Genomic DNA, 10,920 nt, shown 5'->3' on the forward strand with positions numbered 1-10,920 from the left:
TGTGAATATATCTGTACAAGTTATATCAGTGACAGGCACGGCAAACCGCTATATGTATTTGTCGATATCATAAAAACCTGATATTATTGAATTATCATAATCACAGCTTGTGGGTTCTCACGGATCTACAACAAACATATTCTAATGTTCCAAGGCTTATTATCTGTAACCGGAGTTACAGAAGGAACTTGTGTGGTACATTGAAGGTCTTGCCACTAGAGATTGAAATATAAAACAATAAGTTTCCACACTAGGTTAGAGGTTTTCACTGTTCTTTTTTAGCTTGAGTAATGGGAAAGTTTCTAGTTTTTTCCATATTGGTCCTTTGCACCAGTTCGTGGGCAGACGATGTTTTCGAATATGAAGACTGTGGTACGTTTGCCTTCTTTATTCGCCATTTATCTCCATTGTATAATCCTAAAAATTTACCGATTAGAATTGTTTGTTTACTAGTCAGCATAAAACAAATCTACATGGAATTGATGGTATAAGGTAGCATATATGAATCTACTTTCACACACCTCACCTGTCAGGCTCATGTTTAGGGTGTAGAACACCTTAGATGAGAGAGAGCATAACATGAGAGAGTAGTAATATGTTTGTGATAATACATCACAATATGACTAATGATGATTTACACTACATTAGTCTTTACTAACCAAGTAAATAACTTATACACTATTCATATCATTTATGATACAACAGGTTTCAGGGTGTGAAACGCCTTGCCTGTTGGAGCATAGCGTTCAGCAGAATATTTTTACATTTCTTTTACTGGAAACCCGTATTAGGCCAGTAAAGAATGATATGATTTTAAGTTATTATGAGTCTGTTTGTGGTGTTATATTACTTAAATACTGTTACTAAAAGCTTTATCTTTATTTTAAGGCACGAATGGTATATTTTTGGAATACTTTTCGGTTAGTTTTAAACTTTCAAGCTGAAGAATAATAGTAAAAATTTTGTTTTTATTCTAAATATCAAAATCACTCTTTTGAGTCTTAATTCTATTAATTTACTAAGCTAATTTTTGGAAAATATCTTTACTTTATTTGCTCATTTTGGGTCATGTTTTACTTGATTTAATCTGTATATCCCTTTTCTAATTTCTAAAAAGAATAAATAATTTAATTTGCAATTAGCATATTTTAGCCTTTACACCGAAATATTATATATATAATCCACTCTTCAGTTATTACTTATAATTATAATTGTACATTCTAAAACGTCTGTAATTTGGCTAGGCTTGCAATTTGTTGTCATGATGCTTTGGGGGTTTTAAGTTAAAACATTTAGTGTTTTTTTTCCTTTCTTACTTGTTAGTGGCTAAAAGCGGGTTTCTTTACTCGCGGTGCATTTTAAATTATAATATATTGTTTTAACTATACTTGCAAACATTTTATCCACTAGTTTTAAAGTGTATATATTAAAGTGTGAAAGGGAACTTACAATTCGTAATTTATTATATGACAAATAACTACATAAGTTATCATAATAATAATAATAATAATATATATTGATGTCAAACTGATACATTAAATATTGTACATGGGACATTCCATAATAGAAATAATGTATACAATGTCAAAATGTTAAAATATCTAAACAAGTTCAATTGCTAGTGTAACCAAAAGCAAAACGATATACAAACATGAAAAAGTATCTATTGATATTGGAAACAGTTAAATAACTAATAAATTTAAGGATGAGTTGGCAAAATGTTGTGAGTTGCTTGGTAGTATCTGAAGCCTGATTTATCCAAACACAAAAGCAAAGCAGTTATCAGCTGGAAAATTGTTATTAGCCAGTAAGACCGCCTAAAGACAGTTGATTAAATGCCACTATAATTTGTTTGGCTTTCATGATTTTAACAATAGCATAGCCAGGTTTTGTTATAACGTTTCTAGATTGTATTTTAGAATATAGTACAATATTTGTATTAAATTGTTTTCGGTAAACATCATGCTGCAAAATAATTACCAAACTGAACTATCTGCTGTAGTGTTAGAAGTAAAAGTTGGATTACTTTAAGAGTAATTACTTTATCTTACTGCCCTAGTATTACACTTCCTACATATGGAATACTTAAATTTGTTTATTACTTTACACAATAATTACTTGATATCTTGATGTCAGACTTAATTATATTTTGATGATCAGGTATCCGTATTACAGTACATACTATTTTGTTTTGCCTGCAAATGTAACGTCAGAGTTCAGAGGTCAGCCTAGCTCCAAGATCCTACAAATCTGCGTACTATATTGTTGTACTTATCTTGTCTCCAGTTAACGAATTATGTATAACAAAATAAGCAAAAATACAACAGAAAATCCTGTATAAAACTCAAATACAAATTAATTAATATACCAATCAAATTCAATCCGTTAAATACAAGATGAAATAATAAACATCCTTTAAATGAAATATTTACATCATGTTTGAAATAAAATGAAAAGGCAAGTAAAGCAAACTCAAATAAAATAGATATAAAACGGGAGAGGTACAGAAAAAGGGGAAACACAACAAAAAGGTATATCACTTAAATTACTATATGAACTACAAACCCAAAATTAAAAAGAAATAAATTATAAATAATATGAGCCAAATCAAGTTATTAAGTAAATAAAATTAAATGATAATAATAATAATAATAAAACATCATATTGAAATTTCATAAAATAAAACCTTTTAAAGCAGAAATTACAGAAGGAACAAAACCTTTGAAGTACAGAACATAATTCTTTAAAATACATAATATAAAATACATTATCCTTTAGAGCATAAAATGAATCATTTGAAAATAATTTTGAAACATAAAAACCTCTTTAAAGCGCAAAAAATTATAACCATTTAAAAGGTCTCTACAGCATCGACGATACTAATAAATAAGCATATATTTACCTAAAGAAGCAAAAATTTAAAGGACTAAATATATAATATATACATATGCTCGCTATCAGGCTCACAAACATAAATACACACACATACATATATATATATGTCTTAACAAGGAAACTAAAGGAAGCGGGAATATAAAAATGTATGGTATATAAATGTAGGTAAAAGAAGAGAAATACATACTTAAAGCAAGGAGCTCCGACAGGATCACCAGAAACTGGTGAGATCCTCCAGTGCTGCTGATGACTTCCCGTTATTTTGTCATTTGTTGAATCACCCTTCTGGGCCAGGTCAGCTTCTCCTGGGATTTAGCCAATGCAACCTAAACCTGGCGAAGTTTCTCTATAACTCTGGAACTTCCCCATTCTCTCTCTTTAATTGTCGATCTTCTTCCCGAAGAATTAAATTCCCAACTGCTGCTCACTTCATCACCTCCATCTGGCAGTGTTATCACCAGCACCTCACCGCCTTCGAGTCAGATTCCTCTCAGATGATGGTCGGAGGTTCTGTTGCTAGGTTCTGGAACCCTAGCCATCCCATTAGGCATGTTGTTGGTCTCGAGGAAATGTTGGTCGTCGCTGGAGGCTCTGGACACTCTTAGAATGCCTTCTGAGATTGTCATTGAAGAATTTAAGTTCTCAAAACTTAAAAGTGTGAATGATGAATTCGTTGCTTTTACTCAGCATATAAGTTAAAGCCCGAATGAAACGTCCAACTATTGTTTCATTTTAAATGTAGATCAAAAGTAATAATGTCATTGCTAGTCAATCTACCAAGAGAGAAGTCAATAGTTCATATGTCAATGTAAGGAAAAGTTAACATTCAAACTTTATACTGAAGTTTCCCAGTGCCTACTGTGCACATTTCACACTTATTATCTAAACCAAAGTGCATTCTGCTGTAGCAGTTTCGGTGGCATTTCATAATAACCTAAAACTATAACTACACCATCTGCAGATACGTCAATATACAGCATTTGAGTACCGTTCTCCCTGCAAATCAATCGCCTGTTTCTCACATGGCATGGGAACAGCATCCCACATGACATTCTATCGAGTAGCACGAGAAAACAAAACAAAAGAAACTCACTGTTGCAAGGAACTTACAATCACATTGTTGCAGCAGAAGCCTCGATAAAACGAACATGCTGCACATGAGAAACAATATTACATTGTCATCAGGCCTGCCGGCAATTGTATGAATCGTCAATCTCTCTCTTGACCACTAGAACTCAGTGATAATCAGAACTCTAACGAACTTTATTGTTTTAACGCCTATACGTATGTACTGAAAATGAAAAGTACACACCTTACAATTTGGACAATCCTCTTAGCAAATCATTAATCTGAGAATAATAAGGTGAAACGTGGGTCTGCAACACACCTAGTACCCAATACAACTCAGAAAATAGCTAATTGTTAAAGTTTACTCTTTCCCCACTATGGATCTCCTCTGGTGTTCTAAATCCAGCTATTCATTGTTCAGCCAACATGTTAGTTTAAGCTCAGATATCAGTTAATGCATATTGCTTGGTCTACTTAGTAAAGTAATTGATTGCCACCAGGATATAACCATTATCAAGATGGTTTTCAGGAAGAGGTCTGGCAATATCCAGGGCTATTTTGTGGAATTGAGAACCAACACATTGACGGAGTTTCACAGGGTGTAAAACATTCTTTCTTTGAGGTGTACTGGAAGTACAATGTTTACACCATTGCTCTACATCCTTTTAGGAACGTGGCCAGTAAACCGTCTTCATGTGTTGACTCTAGTGCGGGCGGTACCCAATGTTAGTATGATGCAGGATTCATAGAATTTAATACTTTTAAAGCTTTCAGAACAACTATATGCATCAAGAACAAGGTACCACGGTTGTGTGAAATGTATAGCTCTCCCTCCTGTACTTCCAATTGAACAAACAGTTGCCAACCTGTGTAGTTCACATTTCTCCTTTCTGCACGGCGAGTAACATCAAAGCCCAGTGTGGATCTTTTACCAAGTTTACTTTTGTCATATTTATTATCTCTTCACTAGAAGCATCCATGCCATTTCTATGGTTTGTTGTAATGGTTCAGATCTTTACTCTTGTAACATTGTCATCCAAGGTGTGATCATACCTCCCAGTTCCCTATAGTTAACCAGCCATTTAATAAACGACACATGATCTACTCAAATGATAATTTCGTGGTCATATAGATAGTGTGGAATATTTCTAATGAATGTTTTGTTTTGTTTTTGTTTGTAGTTAAGCACAAAGCTACACTTTGGGCTATCTGTGCTGTGTTCACCAAAGGTACTGAAACCAATTTTTAGCGTTATAAGTCCGCAGACTTACTGCTGAGCTATTCAGAGGTTTAATGAATTCTAATACTGCAAAATGTTCTTTCTTTGTCATACAATATTAGTATTCAGCAGGCATGAGTGCATGGCTTAAGCATGCTACAACATGACTTGCACCATCTTGTATTGATGTATACTTCTCTGTATACAGAATGAATGGAAAACCTCTCTTTAGGTAGGCTAACACTGTAGCATCAAAAAATAAATAATTTAGTAATAAAAATGGTTGTTCACATGTAAAACTGGATTCCAATAGCATGTAAAGATGAGGAAGCTCCAGACTTCTTTCTTGTTTGTACCATTTACCAGAGTTTGTAGACACTCCATCTCTACTTACGACATGTCTGAGAAGCATCACATGCATTTGCATGAAAGAACATTTTCCTGGCTTCAGTTTGAGTCTTTCTTGTCGAAAACATTGGAATATTATATGGTATGACCAAATGATAAAATATGTTGTAAATAAGATACTCTTCCCACTGTAACCTACGTAATGTGACTTCCATCAGCTGCTAATAAGTGGCTTATGCATTAAAGAGGTCGAATAGCACATGAAATTCAAATAGGTTTTTCTGAATATTGAAAGCAGTTTTAGCTCTACTTTCACTGCCCAGTTTGACTTGCCAGTAGCCAAATTTGAAATATAGGGAACAAAACCAGTCGAATCCTTTCAATGTATGCGTGGTAAAAGAAGTGTGTTGGTACATGTCATTGCATTTACCTACCTGTAATCCACAAAGAACCTCGGTCACATCCTTTTCTTCCTACTGTAGCTACTTGTAATGTCCAAGCCCATTCTGAAGGTTGGATGATTTCATTCTTAAGAAGCTGATCTACCTTGGTGTTTGCTGTATCCCTGGTGCTCCAAAAACGTTTACATGTTGTTTGCTTTATAAAAAGTGCATCTACGGTGTCGATATGATGCATGATCAGATTTGTTCTTACATGCTGGTCACCTATTCTGACAAATACAGTAATCTCACTTCCCAACTTCTTGCTGTGATCTGAGCTGAGATTATCTGTACAATCTTTGATCTCAGGTGTGCTTCATACCATATTCATTTTTTAATGTGGTTCAGCTAAAGTAATACTAGTTGAAGTACTAGTTTCAGAAACCTCCCTTCATAGACTTAATATCTTCCCAGCTTGTATTTCCACAGTTTTTCCTTCATAATTATAAACCATAATTGGAGTATATTTTGTTCTCAGTGATATAACTAATTACTCAGAAACGGCATGGTTTTTAGTAAGAAAATGGTGCATTTCAGGCATTGCTCCAACCATAGAATTAGCTGATATTATATTCTTAGTTCATAACGAAACACTAGTTGTGTGTTAAACAAAATTGTAACAACATCGTCTGTATATATTCATGCAGTCCACGGCTCTTGACCATATTTTGATTGGTCTTAAATTGTATCATCACAGAGTTACAGTTCACTTGGTATAAACCTAAAATGCCAACTCTTGAACCGAGATCCGTTATCACAATTCTAATGTGTTTAGTGACGGTACCTATACTGATGTAGAGTTGAGCTTCTACACATACTATCAACCGATTACTGTTTTTGAAAATAAGGTCTGTAGTTACTGACTTGAGCTGTGTTATACATATATGACAGTGAAGAATAAACCAGAAGATCAAGTATAATTTTAGTCAAACGTGTATGAACTGAAAACCACCCTGTGTCTAATTTAGCAGTGTAAGACAAGAGGAAAGGCAGCTAGTCATCACCACCCACCACCAACTCTTGGGCTACTCTTTTACCAACGATTAGTGAGATTTACCGTCACATTATAACGCCCCCACGGCTGAAAGGGCGAGCATGTTTAGTGGGACGGGGATTCGAACCTCGACCGCAGATTGCGAGTCGAGCTCCTTAACCACCTGGCCTTCCCTGTGTCTGTATAATTTGATAAACACATCCCAAGCCATACTTGGCCTTGTAGATACTGTACCAACCACCACACATAAAGAAATAGTCAGACAGTTTTTTTTTATCAAATCGGTGGCCAGACTTTCTCAAAGACTTGCTAGTTTAAATTAGTGGATCTGACAACGTTTACCACCTGTATTTTCTCAAGGCTGTTGTTACTTATCTGCCCTATTATGAGGACATTTGAGCTCTTGTTCAGGCACAGGCCATGGACACCTACATAAGACTGAATGAATTGACCATAAGTATAACGTGCTTTCCCTTCATCCCTTAGATCATGACACATTTCCATCTTTACTACTAGCGCAGATGATAACACCTCAGGCTACAAGTTTCAATATAATTTCAACCGAATTTAGTGTTCCAAAAACAGAACTTAGAAAAATCTAAGAATTTGGTACATAATGCATATATATATATATATATGGGGAACGTAAGATATGTAGTATTTATATACCATGTGTATTCTGCCGGTATCCTAGAGTACAAACGATAGAATAAAAACAAATATGTTTTTGTAATTATAGATTATGTATACACATTTACAATAGTTCATTTTGAAAGAGCTTTTGAGGCTATCTAGTTTTCCAGGTGGTTTTGGCACTCGGACTTGTTAACCTTGTAAGTTATAACATGAAATATACGTTAGAGCTCATATCGTACATAAATAATCCAAATTGTTAATTTCCAGTTATTATTAACAAGCTTTGTGTTTAAAATGTTTGTAACATATGATTCATGATCCAATGAACCTGTAGACAGATACATGTATTCTGTAATTACTGTAAATTTCGCTACAATGTCGTTCATTTGAACTGCTTTTGACCTCAAAGCTTAGCAGAACAGTTTTAAAATTATTACGTTAATTTTAATTTTTTTGTACGTTAAACGAGTTAACAAAATATTACAGTTGGATCAATATTATTTTGAACATATAAATATGATTTGTTTATAGTTAAGTACAAAGCTACACAATGGGCTATCTGTGCTCTGCCCACCACGGGTATAGTGTTGTAAGACAGCAGACATACCGCTGTGCCACTGGGGGTTAATAAATATGAAATACTGACAAATAGCAGGATTATATCCTGGAGCCTACTTCAAATACCAACTATCATCTTAGTCATTACTATTTTGTTGTTTAGCACAAACCTGCGCAATGGGCTATCTGTTCTCTTCTCACCACGAGTATTGAAACCTTTTTCTAGTGTTATCAGTCCGCAATCTTACCGCTGTGCCACGGGGGTGCCACTATACATATTACGAAATGTATTTTTTTTTCTGAGATCTATTTTTGTTTTTTTATGAAGGCGAGACGTGGAGAGGACACATTAATAATATGTTTATGGTCTGGTTTTCTTATATAGGTGCAAGTGACAAAACCATATTCTTCGAAAGCCTAGATGTAAGTCCACTTCCAGTGCCATTCCCAGGTGTGGTGAAAACAAGTGGACGAATTATGGTCACTGATACGATTCCTGATAATGCTATTGTGGACCTTAAGCTCACTCGGATTATTAAGTTTATTACAGACATCCCGATTCCATTGCCTTGCATATCTGGATTTGGTTCATGGTGAGTAAATATTATGTTTTCCATATAAAATGAAGCTAAAGATTATCAATCAAATATATATATTTTCGATCATAGTATCAACTTTTATTCCCTATCTTTATTCATATCACCTTTATAATTTAAGTTCAAAGGTAATCAAATAGAAATTGTTTTACTTAATATATAAATATATAACCAGTCCCACAACTGACATTTCAAACAACACAAATTTCCATTTGCAATCAATTTTGTTCACCATAAATGATTAAGAAGTAGATTGAACAATTTTAAGTTTTTACTGAGGAAAAATATGATTTAACGATTCAGTGATATGTAAATCACAATAGTATCCAGCTATTTCCTCATATCTTCTGCTACTAATCTTATCACTTCAGCAAATACGACTTGTGCAAGTTAATGCTGGGAAACAAGGAACGAATTTGTGGATATTTCCCTGAAGGGGTTCCTTGTGAGTGTCCAATTCTTCCCAACACGTACGAAGGTGAAGACGAGCCAATGTCTCTCCCTGACGTGGGCTCCTTCTTGTCCATGTTGGCAGCTGTAAGTTCTGCTTTCAAAGCCCTAAGTGTTTGATTCGTATTTTATTCACATTCATTTAATAAGGCTATTTGTTCTATTATTTCAAGACTACTGCTTTTCCGTATCGAAGTGGGGCAACATTGTGGCCCCATATATATAATCAGCTTTTACAAAATTTTATGTTATATACTTTAAAATTAAATTAACTGGCCTTCGCAGCAGAATAAGAATATTCCAGCTTTAACATTACTACTTCAATGTAATATGTGTAGATATTAGGGCTAGAATTAATAAGTAGATAAAAATATAATATTGTTGCAATATAAACCATGCTTTTCTTATTCAATAAAGTGGCCTTAAATTTACAGGCAATTTGTAACGTCTAAAGTATAAATATTAGCTAATATTATATTACGTTGAATAAAAATATAATTATAATATTATTATTTATGAAGAACAGCTGCAGAAACTTTCAAGTTAGTTTCTGTTTTATTATTCAATTTTTAAAGGGACGGTACAAGGTTGAAGGAAGAATTCGTGACGTAAACACTGACAAAGAACTCGGATGTATTAAGTTAAAAGCTACACTGACATCAAGTGGTTTCCGCTAAGTGAACTTAAAACGACAACGATGGAAGCAAAAAGTTTTTGTTGTTTTTTCGTTATTTTTTAAATTGACGAAATGCTTTGCAATAAAGTCAATTTTTACGGAAAATGTGTATGATCTTTATGTTTATAATAACATCACGTAGTTTTAGTTGTTTTCTTAGAGCAAAGCTACACAATGGGCTACCTGCGGGCTGTCCACTCTGGGGAATCGAGCCCCGGATTTTAGTATTCTAAATCTGTAAATTTACCGTTGATCCACTGGAGGACAACGTCACATAACACTGTAAAAATTGCATTACCCGCCATTTTAATTTTATGAAGTTTTCATTAAAATAAGCCCGATATTCTAATAATACGTCAAGGAACAAAAAATAATAATTATAAATACTTAGAACTGCGGTTCCATTGTCCGCGCCCAGTTACCACAAACAAACTCTTGTGTTCCGCACTTTGGGGCCTTGTGAGCGTTATAAGTGTATAGTCAAATCCCAATATTCATCAAACAGTGGGTACTATTTACTAGCTGCCTTCTCCGTAGTTTACCAGTTTAAAATTAGTCGCCAGGAGGTTTGCGCTAATACCAGGAAACAACTAAAGCATAACGTTGAAATATAAGATACACAGTTTAGTGACTTATTCAAGAAAGATCGTCATTAAAACATTCCCCAGTGGGACAACGGTAAGTTTACAGACTTACAACGCTAAAATCCGGGATTCAGCAGATAGCCCAACGCGGTTTTGCTTTGTAGCAAACATCATTAAAAATTATAATTCAAATAACCTTTTTGGAAATAAATTTTACATGAATATCCTATCCTTGAACACGATATTTAACCCCACATAAATGACAGTAACTAAATATTAAATCACTGATCATTAATGATATGATTTGACACAGTAGTTGGATGGAGTGTGAAAAAACAACAACAAAAAATACATTGTTTAGTGAATGATCACTGTCAGTTGCGGTTTGATCTATAAACATTGTTTAGTGAATGATCACTGTCAGTTGCGGTTTGATCTATAAACAATGTTTAGTGA

General features: G+C 34.1%; 1 protein-coding gene across 1 annotated transcript; it reads left to right on the forward strand.

The window, feature by feature from the left end:
• Positions 1-217: 217 nt before the first annotated feature.
• LOC111085648 (ganglioside GM2 activator-like) lies at positions 218-9,985 on the forward strand. Its single transcript, XM_022385243.1, has 4 exons — positions 218-372; positions 8,544-8,751; positions 9,126-9,291; positions 9,780-9,985. The coding sequence occupies exons 1-4, from the start codon at positions 291-293 to the stop codon at positions 9,879-9,881; spliced, it is 558 nt and encodes a 185-aa protein (XP_022240951.1). The 5' UTR covers positions 218-290; the 3' UTR covers positions 9,882-9,985.
• Positions 9,986-10,920: the final 935 nt, after the last annotated feature.

This window comes from Limulus polyphemus, unplaced genomic scaffold, assembly GCF_000517525.1.
Source record: "Limulus polyphemus unplaced genomic scaffold, Limulus_polyphemus-2.1.2 Scaffold528, whole genome shotgun sequence".
In the NCBI taxonomy this organism is placed as follows: Eukaryota; Metazoa; Arthropoda; class Merostomata; order Xiphosura; family Limulidae; genus Limulus; species Limulus polyphemus.

Bases quoted from the DNA above. Each gene is read 5' to 3' on its own strand.
- LOC111085648 (XM_022385243.1), top strand. From the start codon at position 291: ATGGGAAAGTTTCTAGTTTTTTCCATATTGGTCCTTTGCACCAGTTCG. The intron at 8,752-9,125 runs GTGAGTAAATAT...TTATCACTTCAG, and splicing joins ATATCTGGATTTGGTTCATG to CAAATACGACTTGTGCAAGT. The intron at 9,292-9,779 runs GTAAGTTCTGCT...CAATTTTTAAAG, and splicing joins TCTTGTCCATGTTGGCAGCT to GGACGGTACAAGGTTGAAGG.